We start from the raw sequence: 20,867 nt of genomic DNA on the forward strand, positions 1-20,867 counted from the left end.
AGCAGGGCAGTCTCAGTGCTGTGGTACTTCCTAAAACCAGACTGAAACTTTTCAAATATTTTGTTATTTTCCAGCACAGTGAGCAGCTGTTTGGACACAATTCTTTCTAGAATCTTTGCAATAAAAGGCAGTTTTGAAATTGGTCTAAAATTTTGTGGGAGGGAGGGATCTAAACCAGGTTTCTTTAAAAGTGGGTTCACGCAAGCCGTTTTAAAATAATCAGGGACACAACCAGTAGATAGGGAGCTGTTGAAAACAGAGATCAAATGGGGCCCAACAGAATCTATTACTTTTAGTAAAAATTTTGTAGGTATTATATCAAGTGGGCTGGAGGACACTCTCATTTGTGATATTGTTTTTAAAAGCTCAGACAAAGATGTAGTGAAGACAGAAATGAGCTGTTTATAGATAAAACTTTGATATATATATTTGATAGTGTGCATTCCCTAAATCTATTTTTGTAGTCAGGGTGGTTTAGGATAATGCTGTTATTTATAAACATGGGACTGAAGTTAATAATTACAGATAACAGGTTATCTTTAATTCCAGCAGTAGTGGAGTTCTTGTTGAGGTGGCTTGGTGCTGTGAGCACCATTGTGTGGGCAATGGTTCATCTGTAACTAGAAAGATTTACAGTTTTACTGGTAGTAGTAAATATTAGCTAGAACAGTTAGAAGTTATCAATGAGGATATGTCATGAAAGTGGGTTATGCAAAAATATTAGCATACATTAAATATAATCTCAACTATGGATATTATATAAAATAATCACAGGGTAGTAAACTGTCAACTTTTTGTGTGATAGAGAACTTTTCAAAAGACATGCAGTGTAAAAGATTCTCCGCCCCACTAAAAGATGTAGGAACAGTGTCTCCTTCCATTTGTCTTCTGTTACGTTTCTGTCATTGTGGAGTGTAATGAATCATGCAACTCGTCTTTCAAGAAGGCACAATGGTATGCGGAAGGTGCACAAACACCCACTTCCGACTCTGGGAAGCCGGACTGACAATTACAACACTGTACAAGACAAGAGTACCTCCATTTGGATTGCTGCTTGATAGGTTGATAGAGGTAGTTTATAACTTGATGCCTCGTCATCGTTGTGTGCTGGCAGAATTGGATACTGTTGTTCCTGGTTTCTGATTGGCTGATCCAGAAGGAAGGTGTAAACTACCTGATAAACAAGAAGACTAGGTCAAAACCTAGTATGTGACCGTGTGTGGTCAGTGTGCTCAGTGTGCCTATTCATTTTGAAAGAGTCAGCCATCTCTTTGCCTAAAAATTCTGAGTCTCATTCCCCCTCTAATCGAAGTCCAAGCCTCCCAGTTTGTCAGGTTTTGGTACTCCTTCAGGCCTTCATCCCCCCAGCCCAGGCTTGGACCTGTTTGATCCCTTTTCTCATCCCCAGGGTTGAACAAAAATTCTTTCCCTTGACCATTCCTACTTGAGTCACTGTTAGATAGTTTTTTCATTATTCAAATCTTACTGCTACTGCCTCTAATTTAATTACAATCCCCCTCCTGATCCCACTCCAGACACTCTATTTAACTCTTACCTTTAAGAACAGAAATGGCCTTGGAATGATTAATTTACACATTAGAAGTTTGATGGTGGTGTCATCTGCGAACTTCACAACAGAGTTCTCTCCATGTCGGAGATGCAGTCGTGGGTTTACAGCGTGAACAGGAGGGGGCTGAGCACACAGCCCTGGGGGGCTCCGGTGTTGAGCACTAGAGTGAGGAGGTGAGTCCACCAATCCGAACTGACTGGGGTGTGAGGAAGTCCAGTATCCAGGTGCAGAGTGTTGTATTTAAACCCAGAGTGCTGAGTTTGCTGATCAGCTTCATGGGGAGATTGTGTTGAACACTGAGCTGAAATCCACAAACAGCATTCTGATGTACAGTAGGTACTGTTTTTCTCAGGCTGAGTGGAGGGCAGTGGAGATGGCATCCTCTGTGGATCTGAAAGCTAACTGGTGAGGGTCCAGGAAAGGCTTGTGATTGGTTATAGAATTATTTGTTTAAGAGACATCATTATGTGAGGTTGGGGATTGTCCACTCTGAGTTCTTGTCTGTAACAAAACAAAACAAAATTTTGTTTAGCCACTCTCTTTTGCCCACTTTTCCCAAACCAAGCTATAATGATTTGACTTTGGCTGTAAACAATTTCAAGGAGTAATGTATTTTTTATGTTAATGCAAGTCGTGGCAGCAGTTGGTTTAGAATAAATATAAAAAGCCAGAAGAACTACATGAAACTATTTTAAAACTATTAAGTAAAGCTTTGAACAACCTATTAGTGATCAAGAATCATTATCAGTATACAACACATGGTTGGACAACAAAGTGAAAGTGAAAGTTTGCAGTCCCTTCATGCTCCACACCTAGAACATAATGTAAAACACTCAACAGGTACATGGACACAAATAAACCAATATACACACCACAACCAAACAAGACAGGTAAACATGCAGAAACAAGAATCACAGAACAGACTGACCAAAATCAAATAAACAAAACAGGCAGAGATAAACTAACTAACGCTAAAGAACCTGAGTTGTAACTCAATTTCTGCTGTGATTCAAAATCTGATTCACAACATGCAGTCTCTCACCTCACACACCCTTAAAAATTAATAAAGAAAAAAACCTCACAAAGTTTCACTCTCACTGCCAGAGCTCTGAGCGTAGACCCAATGAAAGACTACAGTGTTAGTGGGAGGGAGGGCAGCCATTTGGACCCTGACTGGGCCTTCAGTCACCCATGGTTGTCCCGATTGAGAAAGTACCTTTGAGAGAAACGGACTCACTGAGCTACTTTTGTCCCTGTTCCAGGCCTGGAAGGCTCACCTCATGGGAAGGGAGGGCTGTAAACAAAACTCACGCAGGACTGTGGTGTCCCAGAGAACCCAGCCAGCACAAGGTAAAGCATTCATACACCCTCTGCTTACACCTTACCTCCCCAACGCTCAGTGTTGGAGCTACACAAAGTGCCCATGCTTGTTGGTAAAATTTCATGTTGCAGCTTTTCCACTATGGTTTCCTGACTCACAGCATGAGGCACATGAAAATAGTGGCGGATTTAATTTGCAGCTTTAGTGTGTGGGTATACATTTTGAGTGATATTTCACAATCATATTAACGGTTGTAGGTAGATTGTTAATGACTGAAACACCCAGTTACAGCTACATCATATCACAAAACGCTACTTTTTGTACAGTTCTATGAGTGTGGATGTCCATTGTTTTGTTGAGTGACATGTCACATTACTTACTAATAACTAACCGATCACCATCTTGATGTGACTGTTGGGCTAGAGGACCGCTGCTGAATATATTAAAGTTATAATCCATCAGGCTCATTATATCACACCCCATTTTTATTTAAATTGTGTACCCATGCATGTGTACCGATAGAATCACAGGAAACGATGCACGCACATACTGGACATGATGCAAAAGACAAAAGCCGATGAGTTGAGTTTTTTCTGTTGCACAACATTGCTGACTGTCCCTTTATTAAAACAACACGGTTCTGTGATTCCTCTCAGCCCATGTTTTGTTCGCCTGCGCTGTAAACACATTGTTAACCACTCGCTCTTCGTCTGTTGCATTTCTGAAAGTGTAGCAGCTCAAGGAGTGGGGTTTTTTTGGCCGCAGTGGTCTAAAAGTCTGGAAGCTGTGTTATAAAACACACCAGCAGTTATCACCAGTAACCACGTGTGTTGCCAAATCAACCAGGACTGAAATCTTAAGGATCATAACTTAAAGCAACTTTGATAACAACAGGTAGGTCCCAGAGGAGGTCAGACGCGCAGGAGGGCAGATCCGCTGACCTTTTACACCAGGGGTGCCACAAGGTGTCATAATGACCCAGCTGATATATAGATTCTAAAAACCTTTCTAATAAGTCACTACTTTGCCTGTGTGCATAGTCATAATTTAACACTTAAGGAGCAAAAGCTAACCTGTAAATCTGTGTACTTTACAGGGTTTTCCCCAGGAAATAGATTATCAAAAGTGTTAAGCCATATAATATTAATCCCATTTTACTTTTGATAAAGGGAAGGATCTGTGGCCTTTTTTGACATTTTGTTATTCCACTTGTAGGCTGACAGAACTGGATAGCATTAGCATCTATTGAAATTAAGCCTTGTGAAGAGACCCGCAGCATAGACTCAGTGACAATACGTAATGAAATGAGGTGATCTCTCCCAGTATGCACCCACATCATCATGAGCTGCTGACGTCACGAAACCTTTCTGTTTATACTCACTTGGCACGTAATGCAGGCTGCTTTGTTTAGTGGTAAATAGTATACAAGAACAGAGGGGTGTCTTTGTGTTAAAGGGCTTACAAACGTTTTCTGTAAGGATGTCATTTTGTGTGTGTGTGTGTGTGTGTGTGTGTGTGTGTGTGTGTGTCCAGGCAGGGCTGTCGGTGGAGCCAAGCTAAAGCAGGCCTTGTCGGTCGGGGCCAGAGCCAGACCCATGGGAAGAGGCAGCCGGATCCCAGCCCTGGCACCTCTGGCCAAAGGACATACACCAGGGAAGCACACTTAGAAACTATTCCTCTCCTTGTAGAAGCAGTACTGAGAGGAGAGTAAGAAGGAGGTTTGGTTACAAGCAGAAGACTTTTCCTCCCTTGGCAACCCTGCAGCACACGATGTTTCAGTCCTACAGACACGGACAACCTGAGTGTAGCTTTGCTGTCAGCTCCACGCTTTGCCATCTGTTTACATATTTATTTTTATTTCTTATCTTAAATAAATTATATAAAAGAAATGAAGTAGCACTTTGCCAAAGAGATGATTCTTCACCGCAGAATTTTCAGCACAGTTTGGACTTTAATTTGTTTTCCTTAATGCCTACTGACAATCTTGAGTAGATGGCACAGTTTTATATGCTCACAAGTTGACCTTTTAACTTAACAGAATTATTCAAATGATATAAACACAAAATGCAGATGAATGTACGGTATACAGTAGAATTTGTATAGCACCTGTTTTATGTTGTTTTTTTCAAGTCTACTTGATTTCTGCTGAATCAACAAACAGTTTAAGGCACTTCAATGGCTTTAAAATGATTTTAGCCACAAAGTCAGAGTTTAAGAACTCACAATAATCACTATAACTATAATAATAGCTGTAATTTTACAACTTCTATAGTACAGTGTTATGACGATATTGATTGTAATATATCTGTGATTCGTCTACAGCCAAGAACTAACAGAAACAACCTTAAAACAGTATGAGGTGTTTACAAATTGTAATGATAGGAGGGTAAATTCTTAATTAATCTGTGTGAGAACAGTAACTGTTGTATTAGTGGAGAAACAACTAAACAACTTGATTAGAGTTGGTGTATGAGAGAGTATATTTGGTTTCTAAATTACCAATCCACCATGTTGGCTTAAATGTGCTTCTGTATTGAGGACTATTGCAACAGTGGATATTTTATTGTGTTTTTATGTGCATAGAAGTCTGTATTTACTTTGGCATCATTTTTTTTTCTGCAAACGAACCTGTATTTGTTTAAATAAAGCTGCATTAAGTTGAACATTGCAGAAGTGGTTTCACATGACAAAAGGTTTTCGATACTATTTAAACCTAAGAGTTGAAGGTATCTGTGATAAGCAACTCTAACACCCTTTATTTAGCAATCAGATGAAACTGACAAAGTTGTAGAACTTGAGACAGTCACCTTATTCCCAATCTTTCCCATGCTGTTCCCCAGCTGTTCAAACATCAATATGAATCAAATGCTGCTACATTCATTCTATATATGCAAAGCTGACAAGAGTTTTCCAGTTTTATTTACACTATCGGACATAAATCTACAATATCCCTTTAGTTTCTTTGGTTTTTGCTTCTGCAAAATCATACACAAATGAAGTAACTCTTAAAAATAAAATAAAAGCTGAAATAAAACAATATATTAACTTAAGAAAACCAATTCACTTGATTTTTACAATCACTTTCTGTGCTCCGTGCTGTGTTCCATACAGTTCACTTTCACAGTCGCACTGAAATCCTGAAATCAGAAATTGACACAATAATAATAAAATCAGCTGTTTCAGAGGAACACCTGGATGTAACAAGTCAAGTCTTATTCATGCCTGCACAAACGCACTGAAGCTATTACAACCATGTCTCTACATCAAAGCTGGTTCTCAGATTTAGTGATGGATCACCAATTTGAAATTGCATCAATAATCAGAAACCTAGAAACCTTCCGCTGATGCTTGCACACTGTGGAGTCATAGTGGTTTAGGTAGCAGGACTAGTGAAGAGGAAACCCAACCTGTTCAGAATAGCTTGCCACCTTTTTTAATTTTACACACAGAAAATGGAAATGCAACATCTGGATGTTCTGTGTAGTAACAAAACCATCACTGGGAAATAAATGTTGATGTTGATATTGATGACTCTGTAAATGGTTGCGTCATTACTGAGTGAAAATGCCCCTACTACGGGAGTCAGTGAAGATCATCATGCATGACCAGTTAAAAACTCAGGTCTTCTGTCTATTCCAACCAGCAGTTCAGCTTTAATGAATTGATTTACTTTCGTTTATATTAATTGACAATTAACAATCATATGGAGGTCCTTTGAGCGCAAACCAGTTCCTCGTTGTGCACCACGCTCCACATCCTGAGCAGCTCCTCCGAGCTCAGTTTGTGCACCACGATGAGGTTTTTATAAAAGCATGGCTCGCTGTTCATGGAGCTCACCCTGCGTCTGGTGATGCCGAAGGTCCTGAAGCCCGGGTGCATCTCTGGGGCCAAGTGAAGCTTCTGTAGGCACATCCCCAAAAACACATCGTCAATCGGGTACAACTCTAGGTCCTCTGAGACCACGAAGAGCCTCCTGGCCAGCTGGGAGGACATGAGAAACCCCCCACCTCCGACATAAGGTGGATATGGCTTATCGTACAGCTCTTTGGGAATGTAGTACTTGCTCTGCCGGTTTCGGATGGGGATCGCCTTGGAGATGGTGTCCCCCACAAACAAATCGGCCTCTTTGCGCTCCTCCACTTTGAAGCCGATGAGCTCCAGCAGATTGTGCGTGTTCACAAACACGTCATCGTCTCCCTTGAATATGAACTGTACGCCTGAGCAGTAGATGTCGAACCATTTGAGAAAGTTGACCTCTTTCAGGGTCAGGTTGAAGAAGGTGTCCATGAAGTCCCACTGGAGGATGTCCCCATAGATCAGGTTCTCGTACTCGATCAATTTCTGGAGGTTCTTGGTGTCTTTTCCAGTCGTCGGGCTTCCCAGAAGAAATAAAGTTTTGATCTTCTTCCCATCCACAGTGTGCTCCTTGCCCCAGGTTTTGCGCACCGCCTCCCGCCGGTCATGCTGCTCGATAACGGATTTGACCACCATGAGGAGGTGCACCTTCCCATCCACGCATTTCTCCGGGTGGTTGATGCGCATGGGGAAGTACCTGCAGTGTCTGTGCAGAACAAACTGGTGAAATCGCGGGTCCAAGCGGCGGAACCAGTCCTGGGTCCTCACCGACGCGTCCTCACTGCAGTTGAGAACTTGTGCGTCCCAGGAAGCAGAGGTCCCGTTAGAGACCCGCTGCGCATCCAAGTTGTTGCTAAGTACCGGAGAGTCTGAGCTCCCTAAACTATTTTTCAGTCCCTTCTTGAATGAAAAACACTCGGAGCCGCACCATCCGGCATCCCTCGTATGTTTAACTCCCACTCCCTCCTTCTCTGCAAGTTTCAGCTTGTGGATCATAAGAAAGGAGGCGAATACCAGAGATAGACTCAGCAGGGGCTTCAGCAGACCGATCCGCTTTCTGCGGAAAAAGTGATCCATGGCTCTCACTGCGGCGCCCAGAGTCCCTCAGATGCTGGACCATTTGCCTTCATAGTGTTTCACAACTGTGCGCCCGAGTGGAGTCCCCGACACCTGCCCCTGCTCATTTGGACACCAGAGGTGCGTCTTCGGCTGTGTGAGAGCGCTGACAGTGAAGTGGCCCCGGGGGCCCTTTTGCCCATGACGGCGCTCAGTGAAGCCACACATCGCCTCTCGGTGCAGGAAAATGATGCCAAATACGCAGCATGTCCCCGGGCTTCTTCTCTGCCCTCTGTCTGCACACAGGCTGTAATGGAGACCTGCTGCAGGAGCGTTCTCTCTCTCTCTCTCTCTCTCTCTCTCTCTCTCTCTCTCTCTCTCTCTCTCTCTCTCCCCCAAAGCCCCCCTTCCAAATATCTCCTCCCCCTATATGACACCGATCCGGGACCAGCAGGTTTCCCATTTCTCACATACCAGGTGTCCACCACCTTAAAGCTACAATTTTGTCAATTTTCTTTAGATTCCTTAATTAACAATATTAACAATAGGCCTGTTAGGCGGCCTAGTAAGACATAACAATCAGAAGTAAAATCAGGAATTATTTAGAAAATATTGAAATTGTATTAACCTTTTGTGACACAGGCTACAACTTGCAAGTGAGTAGGTAAGAGAAAGATACTAAATATAGCCTATATTTATGTGTGTAGAATTTGGACAGGCCAAGAAAAACCACAAATCATAAAATAAATCATATCAAAATAATTTTTTAATTGAAAAGGAAATGATTTAACTGAATTTGACATAGCCTAGCTCATCTTATTTGTTAACACGTAACCTATCACAGGGGAAGCTCCAAACTTTTCTCCAAGGTAGGATATAGCCTAAGTTTCACTATTCCATCTCAGGGTTCCATTAGAAACAAGCTGTTGGAAAAGTGCTCCTTGTTGTAGGCTAACAGCAGTTTGGAAAAGCTTTAAGATATACTGAACAGTTATACAGCAAGTCGTTTGGTTTAAGGAAAAGGTCAGGCAGCGCGTTTTTTAAAACCAATTCTCAAATAATAAGATTATTTTAATGAAGAACATTTATATGGTTCCTCGGCAGTAGAATCTATAGATCATAAGGTCATCATCAAACGTGCTTGTAGTCGCTCCCACAGAGAGGGTTCAGACCGCCTCTAGCACCCTCGTGTGGACATCCTGTGGAATTAGGCTACCTTTAGTTTCCGCCTCCTCCTCCAGGCCGGTTTTTCACTCACAACACCCAGAGAAACCAAAAGCCCAACTCTGACAACCTCAACTTATCTAACACGGCACCCTTTTCATACATTTACACGCACGCGCTGTATTTAGGACCTGTCGTCACATGTGGACAAGAGAAAACGTCCAGCTGAACAACTGCGTCAAGCTTCAACCACATAGACTGTTAAAGCGGAAAAAAGGCTCGTGTTTGACTTCAAAATAAATTCCTGGGGATTTGAATAGGCTGAATACCGGGGTGTTACAAAGTGTTATAAATGTCAAAATAATGAATAGACACGCTACAGTAAACATATTCAGGTAGAAATAATAGCTAAAATAGGCCTACAAAGTCTGACAGCGACATACTACACTACTTTCAGAGTCGGATATTGTCTTTTTAGACGGAACCAAGAAAAGCTATAAGTTGTATTTTTTTTTTATAATTTAGCCATGTAGATAACACATAACACAAAAGGCAGGAGACTGAATATTTAAAGACAAAGTTAATTATTACAAACGCATTGGGCATTTTTGCGAACTGGGGTTGAATTAAACCATAGAAAAGTCCCATCAGTTCTGTGACAGAACAGCAGCCTGTCATTAATATGAAGAGGTAACATCCCGGTGCAGAGGACGTCCTGCTGAACACAAACGCTCTGACCTCCGGGTGAACCTCAGCGGCAGGAAATACGCTTCAACAACGCCACATATCGTCAAAAATTACGCTGGCTGTGTCCGATAACATTCAGCTGTCTGTAGCTAGCCGAGTTCGGTTGATTTGAAAGCTAATTACATACAAGACCGTCTCCGAAACGTTGATATCGAGGCCTCTAAAAACAGAAGCATTAACGTCGGTAAATGATGCACAAGGTAAGTTTTTATGGCTGTTTTCAGGCGAGTAACGTTAAGAAATTCCACACCGGTAGTTCATAGCTGTCATGCTAGCCTTATTAGCTCACCGTTATAGCTAACATGTCGAGATCGATTAAGGGTCAATGTTTCGCTAACGTTAGCTCTTGTGAGGTATTAGCGTGTCCGCATATAACCTCGCACTGTTGTGACATTGTAACCACAGACAGCGCTGTCTTGTGCCATGTGACTTTCATTTGTTTATGATGCCATGATGGCTTATTTACGGACGATGCGCATGGGATTTACCGTTAATTGTCCAAAGCTCCGGTATATTATTAGACAAATTCTGTTGTCTTAATGTCGTATGTTATGTTATTCACTTCGGCACGTCTTGAACACGCATAAAAGGTGCGAGTGCAACTTCAGCGGGGTGAAGTTCAGAATTAACTGGAGGTCTTGAGTCAGAAACGTGACCTTAAATTGCCGGTATTTTGGGAGGAGTTTGGCCTGCGGAGGATACAGGAGCTGTCTTGAGGACTGTACACAGCCGTGGTGGAAAGATGTAATAATCTGAATCCAAAATGTCGTGTCCTAAAAACATCATTCTTCAACCACTCACTCCATCATTTGACACTCAAAATGTGTAGTTTGGAGAAAAGCATAAGCATGCTGCAAGTCTAATGTTGCCTGCTGAAAAGACCCAACAGATGTTGGACTAAATAAAATCCAACTGCATCAGAAATTTGGTCTGAGCCAAAACTGTCCATCTGTTCAGCACATCACTCAGATGGCTGCTTTTCTGCCATCTTTTTGATTAAAAAACGTATTCATTTTAATAATTATTATAATATAATACATTTTATTTATAGAGCACTTTCAATCAAAGTGCTTTACAAGAATACATTTAAAATACAAAATATTTTTAATTTAAACACTAAAAGTAAATAGCACTTATACAAAGACATCAGAGACAAACAAACATTTAGGAATTGTGCGCAGCAGTGAATAAGTCGGTCTAATATCTGCTGGAAAACTGTTCCATAATGTTGAAGTGCGAAACAAAAAGGCTCGCTCGCCAGCCGTTATCTTCCTAACCTTTGGTACAGTCAGAAGTCCTGTCCCGCGGGAGTTGCTCTCCTATATTTCCTTGGAGCATCATCTTACTAAACCCATGCATAATTAACACCATTAATAAGCCAAAGCCAAGGGAGATGACGATGATTATTTGAGGCAGCCACCTCAAAAGCACACTTAGACATACCAGGTGTAGATAAACCAGCTTTATCTGTTTGCTGATATTCACCTTATGCAGTGAAATACTTCGAACATCTTGATGCTCGTAAAGTTCGTGAAGTAAGTGGTATTATTAAAGCAGGGGAAGCTCAGTGAAAACATTTAGCTAACAACAAACCACATACTGCTTTGCAGATGCCTGGTGAACTCGACAGCTTGAAGCCCAGAAAGAGGAAGAGCAGCTCTGAGGTCAAAAGCTCCAGAAAGGTTTGTGTTTTTTTTGTACAGAGAACAGCCTGTAGAAAGAGCAAGTTAAGACAGCAAATATGTTCTGCTGTTTCTAACGGAGTGAATCTCTGGATAATTGTAACTGGCTAGACTGTCATGTCTGCATCTGAGAACTGCACTAGACACACACACATTAGGCTCGCTATTCAGTGTGTCTTGCATCTTTATGAGAGTTAGTACAGTGGTCTAAGACCAGAGGATAAACCATCATCCTAACCCCGTTATTTAACGTTCTGACACAGGCTTCTGCTCCAAGGAGGAGATGTATGAAAGGTCCAAAGACACCCTCTGCAGCAGAGAGCAGCTCAGTAGTCGGTGGTAACAGTAAAGCAGACGGCCCTCTGGAGAGAGACTCTCGCATCAGCTGTGAATGCCACCAGTCTGCAGGAAGGAGGAGATGCACAGCATCCCCAGAGCTCGAAGGACAGGAGGGCAAAGAAAACGAGTTCAGGACAGGGCTGGATTTGGATATGGACTGCTGCAAAGCGAACGGTAGCTTTGACAAACATGAGTCTGAGGACATGGATTGTGAAGAAACCAGCAAAAACATCTTTCCAGATGATGACAGTAATCAGATTCTTCCTGTGGAGCAGTTCTTTGGAAACTTGGACGCCGTACAGGTGAGGCATTCTGTTTTATCTCCATGATAGGGACAAACTGTTACTCAGGTTAATGGTGTTACCACACATGATTCTACAGCTCGCTGACATTCAGAATTTAGCTCCGACCCTGGTGTGGGAACTCTGTACTGTGTGGCAGTTTTCCATCCATCAACTCAAATGTTTGGTTGTTGAATTTCATTTCCTTCTCTCACAGGTAATATCCTTGAACTGATATGAATTTTACCTATTTATACGTGCAATTTAAAGAACTGCACTGAAACAACAGTCAACAGGATTGCTTTCTGTTTTTAAGAAGTTATGAGATACAAGGAAGGCATGAAAGAATGAGCGTGACCCCGATCTCACTGATGCCCAAAATATTGCACACATGCACTGTATTTACAATTATATTCTGTACTGCTACTGAATGTGGCAGCGGAACAGTTTGATTCGATTGTTGTTTAGGTGAAGATTATGTCCACGGTGAACAAATTACAAAAACTACTTTTTAATTCCACAGGACTTTCCTCAGAGATCGTCAGCGACGTCTGCCCGCGTTGAGAGGGAGAACAGGAGACGCCATTACTACGCACGAGAGGACAGTGATGAAGAGGAGGCGGGCCTCAGCAGTACGCAGCCAGACGACAGAAGGAGCACTTATTAAAGTGTGCCGCACCGATGACTGTGGTTGACTCGAAGTCGTGCCTGTGGAAGAACATAAAGCGCCTCAGCACTTAGAAAAAGCAGCCAAATGAAACTACCTATTCAGATGCAGCAAACTGCCCTAAAATCACAACACTGTTACAAACACACTATGTGTGAGCAAGGTAGCCAACATTATGTGGGTGTATTTATTATAAACTCACTCTCAATACCATCTGTTGATGTTTCCCACAGGTATTTATGACTTTAACTGTTTAAAAATGTATTGATTGTAAACTTGGACATTTGACTTGATAAGGACCGTCCAAACACACACAAATGTCAAATTGTATTAAGCTTTGCCTGTTACCCAAATACTTTGATTTAATTTGGTAATGTTTAATATAGCTATAGTAATATAGGCACATGTGAGGAACATATACAGTAGTTCTTGTTTTATTTATTGCTGGATTTATGCTCACACCACCCCTGGTTCAGTTTCTTTGGTGTTACGCGGAGGGTGTGTTGCTGGCACAGCACATTTAGACAAATCAGTCCACATTGCTTCATAATTAAGTTTGCAGTTTGAGATTAGCCTTAAGAGATGCCAAACTAACAAACTCTCTCAAATCTACAAATATTTAGTTATAAAATGTAAAATCCATAAGTCACACGTTGATTTCATGTCCTGCATTCGGATTGTATAAATATGAGGAAGAAGGGTACACCCACACCCACACATACACACCAAAGAGCAGTTCCATAGTCGGAGCATTTAATATCAAAACTTCAAAGATGAATGTTGTCAGCAGTTTTCTTTTATAAGAAAGATTGTTCACAAGTGTCAAATATTCCTCCTCGACACATCTTTGTGCTTTTTGGCAGCTGCTCATCGTTTTAACTTGACAGCTAATAGTTTCCTGATAGGTTCATTTGCAAACATGACAATTTTATATGAGGAATGTATTAAAAGAAAAACATGGACTAAAAACATTGAGGTTTCTGATAAAGGTGTTCAGTGTGTAAAGCAAACTTTAACCTGACTTTGAAAATGTAATTTAGTAATTTGAGGGTTACTGTAATTGCACTAGTGCTATTCACATCTGTTGTAGTATTTTGTATATAGCTGATTGTTCTGACCATCCAATCAAATGTTTTTATATATTTTTACTGCCTTATTTATGCAAAATGCTTTTCATATTCTCCTATGCAACTTTCTCACTGAGTGAGTGCCTCCTGCATTCAGCTGTCATTGTAATCAACTCGTGCTTTTTACATCACCGTGCCAAAAGAAAAGGACAAATAAATGGTTTTCATGATTTCTGAAAGTGTTTTTAATCACTTGTGTCTGTATTAAAGTCCTGCAGATTCAGGAAGCAGAATTAAATAATGGTCAAAAATCAAGTGAGGTAAAAGGTCACTTTGTCATCGATCTGATGCTACAGTGGACCTGAGATACATATTCACATAATTTCAGTGCAGCACATAAGGTGTCACAGTTCGTACAAATTAATACAAAAAATGTTTCCATAAAAGTAAGTCACACCAAGCGCCTCTTCTTCCCTTTGGCTGTCAGTTTTCCCTTGTCTGTGTCACTGGCTTGTCTAAAAATCTTCTTGGTGTCACACAGCAGGTTGTGAGCTCCTTTCTTGTGGCACACGATGTGAACCAGCTTCAGGTTTTCCCTGGTGAACAGCAGGCGGTAGAAGTAGTTCACGTCAACGTCGGTGCTCTTGTGCTTCTGTAGAGCTTCCACCAGAGCGGGAATGACCGTCCTCTTCTTTTCAATCCTGGACATGAAGAAGAAGAAGAAATGTTGAAATTTGCAAGTGTCTGGGAGCCAGCGAGTGTCTTGTTCCAACACGTACTGGCAGCTCTACAGACAGGCATACTGATTAAAGCTGCAGCCCCACGGCCCTCAAATTTGGTTTATGTCTGCTCACGGCCTACCAAAGCTTTGATGACTGGCCTCTGCTCTGACTGTCAGTGTGGATAATTCGAATACTCATTCTTATGTGTCAAATGAAATGCATAAAAACAGCCTTGAGTTTGCTAAATAACATCTAGAACAAAGGAAAACTAGGAAACAGTGCTATTTGAATGATGTACAACTACAGGAATGTAAACTATACGCTGTATAAGTGAAAGCTGTATAACGAAGAGAAATGGTATACTTTTATAACATTTACAGGAATATGTCAAATATATTCAACTTAAACACATGAACTGTCAGGCTGATGTGGAGGAATAAAACAATACATTTGTTATGGACGACATTTTGACATGTTACAGTAGGAAAAGCACAGGTATAGATAAAATGAATGATGATGCTTCAGAGGCCCTGTATTGTGCATGCTGGCTCACTGTCATAGAATAGTGGGACACTTGTATGGAACAAAGCCGTCATTAATAGTATCATTAGTAACACCTGTGCTTGTCCTACTATGATAAGTCAAAATGTCTGCTGTGAAACGGGACAATAGGGGTTGCCATTTGCTCTGTGAACGGAAATGCTTTTGAAGCTGAAGTGCACCTGTGGTCCAGATTCCATGTACTGAAGATGATCCTGCTCTCCCGGCTGCCGTAGGGGTTGATGGAGTGGAGAGACTGGCACACTTCCTGGTCAAATGATCCCTGAGGAGGCAACGGAGACGAAGAGGTCTAGAGGAGGCCAAGTTCATTTAAAACGCGTCACAAGAATTTATAGATATGGAGCAAATGGGGAGTTAAGCTTGGTGCCACACACCTTTCAAAATATGCTGTGAATTGCTGTACTTCTCACACTACAAGATTGACCCCCCCCCCCACCCCACCGCTTTTTTTCATGTTGGAAAAGGGGTGCACAAACAACACAGCTGACCTCAGACAAGGTGTACTGGTTACAAAACTGTTGCAGTTAGAGAGATTTGTGACTAGAGCAGTTGCCAGAATGCCAGCTGGACCCTGAAATCTTAGATATGCAAATCAGGGCAAAAGTCATGTAATCTGTATTAGATTTTCTTGTTCATTCATCTCCTGCAATACCTGGCAGGTAAACCATCCTTCCTGAGTACAGAGGCGATCCGGCTCCTTTTCAGTCCTGTCAAAGTAACAGCCGTTGTACCTTGCCGTCTTCAGCATTTCCCCCAGGCATTTTGATGTTTTCAGATACTCTGCCCTGACTTTAGTCTTCTGTATGGCTTTGGTGGCATCATCCACCTGAAAACAGAGACCGAAAACCAAACTGTTAGGTATCATGCCAGACGCCTGAGGATTTACTTGATAGGATAGTTTTACCTCCTTCATGTAGCCACGTATCCTGCTTTCACAGTTGAACTTCATGTAGGCAGACTTTGTCTTGAATCGAGCATCAACACCTGAAATGAAACCTCAACTTAACTACAGACAGATTTCACATCAAGTGTTTTCGTAGAACATTTGTATGTCAGTCAGATTTTCCCATTGCTAAATTATTGCACTGCCTGCTTTTGTACTTTTCTAAATAGAAAATTAGTTTTGACCAGATCTACGGTATGAAACCATTCAGAACCACAACACACAGATAGTTTTGTGAACTACACATGACCATTTTTCCGATGTCAGAATAGTGTTGGGGGAGGGGTTTAAGAAGCGATTAGTCATTCAACCATCAGTTCTAGTGAAGTACACTGGCGCCTTTAGTTAGACTTCTGATATTCCTCATTTCCATAATATTGTTATATTTCCATAAACAACATTAGCTTGTATTCAGCCTGGTGTGTGCAAATTACAAGAACCTGTTGTCAGACACTCAAAGCTTCACAGTTCTCAGACTACAGCACCAAATGTCTGAAGACCTCAAGTCTAAAGCCATGGAGGTCATTTGGCATGTGTAAATGATGAGAGAAATATGTCAATCTTACATCAAAAGTATCTTCAACTTGAAAAGGATCTCTTTAAAACAAGAAAATGTTCTTTTTATAACATATGTGCCAGCAACATGCTGCCCATTAACGAAGCAGCTCAGCTGTGAGAGAGTCTCCAGTGGACTTTGTACCTTTGAACCAGTCTTCATCCTCCTTTCTGCTCTCCAGCTCAGATCTGTCCTCCAGGTTCAGCAGCAGGTCAGTCAGGATTTTTCGCCTCTTAGGAGACTGCTCATCAGACAAGAGCCCTTTCGCCGCTTCAATGAGGCCATCGGCGTGCCGGTCTGTGCTCAGTAACTGCCCGATGTCACACACAACTGAAATTAGAAGCACAGGGGTTATAAGGTTAGACGACAACCCTATCATCCGAGCACTAAGAATACACTGCGTCTGGTCAGGAACACACATACACTGACCTAATGCATTCTCTAGCCCTTCATGCCAACTCTAACTTTGACCTATGTATGAAAAAAACACATTTAAACCCTCAAAAAGCAGTGTCCGTGGGGACCTCAAATTTTTGTCCCCATAGTGACAAGTTTCAGGATAAAGTCCCCATCAAGATATAAGAACATGAAACACACACACTTTACAGTTAAAAGATTTGTCTTGTTTTTTTTCCAAATGGTGTCTGAAGTTGATTCACTGACCCCCACTCCATGTCTGATCTCTACAGAGAAGAACAAGTTCAGTGTTGTCCGGCAGAGTCGGGAAGAATTCCTCTGTCACTTTTGTCCCATCCGCACACAAACAAATATGTGCACCAGAAAGTGGCAACTGGAAATGAAGATGACATACAATTAAATAATAATACGAACAATAATACAAGATTATCAAATTCAAGCTAAATCTTGGCCCAAATTAAGATTTTAAGTCTTTCTTTTTCTCTCAGAAGGGTTCATTTAATTTTGCTTGAGTTTATCAATGTGTCCCACAAGCCTGGCCAGAAACGGGGAAAGGTTTGGAATCCGCAGATGCAGACAATCTTGAGAAATCTCTGAAACACACTTGGTCAACATTTGATTTGAAAGGGAAAACATGGTTTTAAATGGCCTATGCATTCTAGGGTAATGCATTTTATGTAGCTTTCTAACGAACGCATTTGTTGTTGGTGTATAACGTTACTTTGGTCATTATCTGTAACCTGCTGCTACATTCCTCTCTGCAGCTGTGACGCTAAATATAAATAGTTTTAACTTATCTTATATGCAGATAACGGTGTCAGGAACATGTTTGCATATCGCTTGTGGTTTATTCTCTTGACAGTTTCGAGATTGCCCTAGGTGACACTGGACTGGACCAGACACCGCCCCTGCCTCGAACATCAATTAACCAAATAGCTAAAGATACCAACTCTGATAGTATATCCACAGCACCCTCTAACGTCACCAGTGGCTCCGATTAAAATGTAACGTTAACAACTGTATCTTTGTGTGTTTTTTAATCAACAGTGTTGACTGTCTCTTTATTTAATCGAAGCGGAACAGGCGGCGTAACTTCTTCTATAAAGCGCCTAGAAGAAAGCACACGGGCTCACCTGTAATAACTTGCAGCCTTTTTTAAGCAACTCCTTCACATCTTTTGCTGCAACTCCGTACTTTCTGTTATCATTATAACTCCTAATTTTCACAGGTTTATTCTTCCCGAAGACGCGAAACATTGCAGTTTTCGGTTTTGTACCTACCGCTTCCGTCTTCTTCCTGTTGACGCTGACTACACGCAGCGGTGGTGCGTTGCTGCCCTCTAGTGTTTCTCTTATTATATTGCCCGTGTTTGATAGGAAGCTCATGAATGATTTCTCGTAGCGTGAACAGTGGTGGAACAAGTATTCAGGTCTATGATTAAGGCATTTGACGTAAGTAAAATTAGCGATACCATTAAAAAACACCCCATTACTAGCATTATTAAAATTCTTATTATTAAAAATTTAAAGTAGCCTATCATGCAGGCAAGATTGGCCCCAGTCAGGGTTATATTAATCAGAATCAGCTTTGTTGCCAGGTATGTGTACACATACGAGGAATTTGAGTCAGGATTGTACATTGCTCACGCTGTGCTTACTTATGCAATAACACAATAATACAATAATAAAATCAGACACAGGCTACAGTATAGAGAACACATATATACACACTATAAACAAAAACAATATAGAGAGATTGAGATAATAGTGCAATGAGCAGAGTGCAAAGGACGCAGGAGTGAATTATTATTACCATTATTATTATTATTATTATGTACATGTCAGAGGTGGATAAGATATACAGGTGCACATACACATACATGCATACATATACACATAAACACAGTGCGATGGAGCATAGTGCAGTATTAGGCTATTATATTCTAATCTTAATTCATTATTAGCATTGTGTTATTATGATGCATCCATGTGTATGGTAAGCAGTATTTTGATGAGCTGGTAAATGGGAATATATAATTTTATTTTATAATAAAGTAGAAGTATAAAGTGTCAGGGACTAGCAATAATGCACTTCTGGGAGGTCTCTACGAGGGATAAACTCGGTTGCAGCCTGGCCAGCCCTTTCACGTAGAAATTGTTTTTTAATTCCCGCTTTCCCCAGACACAGAGAAAGCGGACCGTCGTGTGAAATAGGAACAAATAAGGTCTAAAACATGATGCTTATAACCAGTTACGGTAGATTGTATCATGCTTTGCTATATGATAGGGCCACAGACCACATTTTTTCTGTAATGGGACGCTACTTCTGCTACAGCGAATAGTTGTATAACACTACGAATTATACTAACTTCATTTATTAAATAATATTGTATTTCTTTTTATTAGAATGTGTATTACTGTAAGCACATGATGTACGATATGCCTTGACAGTTTTGTTGTCTTGTTTCGTTTGTCACGTTTATGGAAGACCTTAGAATGTAGCTCTGCACGGTAACGTGAGCATTACCATAGTAACTGATGCACCGCGATGGGAAATACCAAATGAAAGGGTAGAGCTTTCACAATCTACCATTGCGAAATTTTGTTTTGATGTTCAGTTTCGGCTGAAACAACCCCTATCGGATAAGTATAAGCATTTATTACGTTAAGTCCCTACAATTTGCCTTATTCGTTTTACTCGTGACTGGGTGATGAAATAATTGATTTACTCGGTTAACCCCTCTGCACTGAGTAGTAGAATCCGATTTCAATATGGCGGCCGCGGGTTTGAAAACGTACACGGCTTGAAAAGATAATAATCCCAGCAACAACTCGGTTGTACGATAACCTACATGTTTTAGTTGTTTGCGATGCCATTCTAATTGTGCTATTAACACAAGACCATGGTCAAAACAGAGGGAAAATCCACCGTGGAGGACGGCTGGAAAGAAGTGTTTGAAAGAAGCCGGTTGCTTCCCCCGCCCAGGCAAACAGTCCGCCTGGCTGCCGAAAGCCACTTCACCCAGTCCCAGGGCTTCCAGCTCATCCTCAGCCGGCTCACTGGAGCTCACCTCCCCCAGGTGACTGCTCACAGCTAACGCTTAATGCTTAGTAAATATGTTGAAACAGTTTTTCTCAGGGCAGAGATGCGGTGGTCGTTAACCGCACCTACATTTGGTGTAGTTTTTAATTTGTGGAGTAACGTTACAGTCTTCTAACTTTGGACTGCCATGTGTCAAACATTATGATAAAGGCCTATAAAGTAACGTTATACTTTACTTTAACAGTTACGCCACAGTGCGTCTGAAGAACACGCAAAAAACAAGTTGATAATCAGAGGTGATCTTACATTTGATCAAAAGGTCGATTAGGTGTTACGCCGAGTTTTGCCTGCCTGCCGAGAATTGCATGCACCTCCAAATAATGCTTTTAAAAGCTGTAATAATCTTTGTGGGCTTCATCAATGGTGATAAATGATTAGAAGTATATATTTTATGAACGTTTAGAGTCTTTAATATTTTAATACACTTAATAGAAGTACCATTCCTTGACATTCATATCTGACCACAGATGTATTGTTTTTTAGCTGCAATTCGTCTGTTACTCATGCCGCCTCACCAAGCTCCGTGTCTTCTCGCATCTTTAATGAACAAAGTGTTTCAAAGTTTTGCGCATTCTTTCAGAGCCAAAGCCAACACCTGTCTGATTCCAACACCAACAATCTGGTCGATCACTTCAATCATATCTGCTTGTCGTCACTAAATATTACTGCTCCTCTAAAGGTTAGGCCTACGTCTAAAGCTAGTAAGCAACCCTGGATAAATGACAGCATTCGCAGCCTAAAAAGGGAATGCAGGAAAGCAGAGCGCAGATGGAAAAAATCCAGTCTCCAAGTCCATTACCTCAGTCTGAAGGATTTA

The 20,867-nt window shown here is 41.3% G+C and overlaps 3 protein-coding genes and 1 long non-coding RNA gene across 4 annotated transcripts; 2 read left to right on the forward strand and 2 right to left on the reverse strand.

The window, feature by feature from the left end:
- The first annotated feature begins 938 nt into the window (after positions 1-938).
- On the forward strand, positions 939-5,559 carry LOC123974522. The gene is made up of 2 exons (XR_006825873.1): positions 939-2,920; positions 4,425-5,559. It is a non-coding gene; the product is annotated as an uncharacterized LOC123974522 (long non-coding RNA).
- A 401-nt stretch (positions 5,560-5,960) lies between these two features.
- On the reverse strand, positions 5,961-8,061 carry b3gnt7l (UDP-GlcNAc:betaGal beta-1,3-N-acetylglucosaminyltransferase 7, like). Its single transcript, XM_046056932.1, has one exon. It carries the CDS (start codon positions 7,821-7,823, stop codon positions 6,591-6,593), a length of 1,233 nt encoding a protein of 410 aa, XP_045912888.1. The 5' UTR covers positions 7,824-8,061; the 3' UTR covers positions 5,961-6,590.
- A 1,574-nt stretch (positions 8,062-9,635) lies between these two features.
- Positions 9,636-13,979, forward strand: lg08h1orf174 (linkage group 08 C1orf174 homolog). Its single transcript, XM_046057115.1, has 4 exons — positions 9,636-9,913; positions 11,324-11,395; positions 11,659-12,036; positions 12,539-13,979. Exons 1-4 carry the CDS (start codon positions 9,902-9,904, stop codon positions 12,680-12,682), a joined length of 606 nt encoding a protein of 201 aa, XP_045913071.1. The 5' UTR covers positions 9,636-9,901; the 3' UTR covers positions 12,683-13,979.
- dffb (DNA fragmentation factor, beta polypeptide (caspase-activated DNase)) lies at positions 13,422-18,222 on the reverse strand. Its single transcript, XM_046057114.1, has 7 exons — positions 18,082-18,222; positions 17,195-17,321; positions 16,676-16,861; positions 15,937-16,016; positions 15,685-15,858; positions 15,194-15,294; positions 13,422-14,450 (listed from the first exon to the last, which is right to left on the reverse strand). Exons 1-7 carry the CDS (start codon positions 18,202-18,204, stop codon positions 14,201-14,203), a joined length of 1,041 nt encoding a protein of 346 aa, XP_045913070.1. The 5' UTR covers positions 18,205-18,222; the 3' UTR covers positions 13,422-14,200.
- Positions 18,223-20,867: the final 2,645 nt, after the last annotated feature.

The sequence above is a fragment of the Micropterus dolomieu genome, linkage group LG08 (assembly GCF_021292245.1).
Source record: "Micropterus dolomieu isolate WLL.071019.BEF.003 ecotype Adirondacks linkage group LG08, ASM2129224v1, whole genome shotgun sequence".
NCBI lineage: Eukaryota > Metazoa > Chordata > Actinopteri > Centrarchiformes > Centrarchidae > Micropterus > Micropterus dolomieu.

Bases quoted from the DNA above. Each gene is read 5' to 3' on its own strand.
- lg08h1orf174 (XM_046057115.1), top strand. The intron at 11,396-11,658 runs GTTTGTGTTTTT...GTTCTGACACAG, and splicing joins AGGTCAAAAGCTCCAGAAAG to GCTTCTGCTCCAAGGAGGAG. The intron at 12,037-12,538 runs GTGAGGCATTCT...TTAATTCCACAG, and splicing joins GAAACTTGGACGCCGTACAG to GACTTTCCTCAGAGATCGTC.
- b3gnt7l (XM_046056932.1), bottom strand. From the start codon at position 7,823: ATGGATCACTTTTTCCGCAGAAAGCGGATCGGTCTGCTGAAGCCCCTG.
- dffb (XM_046057114.1), bottom strand. From the start codon at position 18,204: ATGTTTCGCGTCTTCGGGAAGAATAAACCTGTGAAAATTAGGAGTTAT. The intron at 17,322-18,081 runs GTGAGCCCGTGT...CTTCATTTCCAG, and splicing joins AAGGCTGCAAGTTATTACAG to TTGCCACTTTCTGGTGCACA. The intron at 14,451-15,193 runs GTGCACTTCAGC...CTTCATGTCCAG, and splicing joins ACATGGAATCTGGACCACAG to GATTGAAAAGAAGAGGACGG.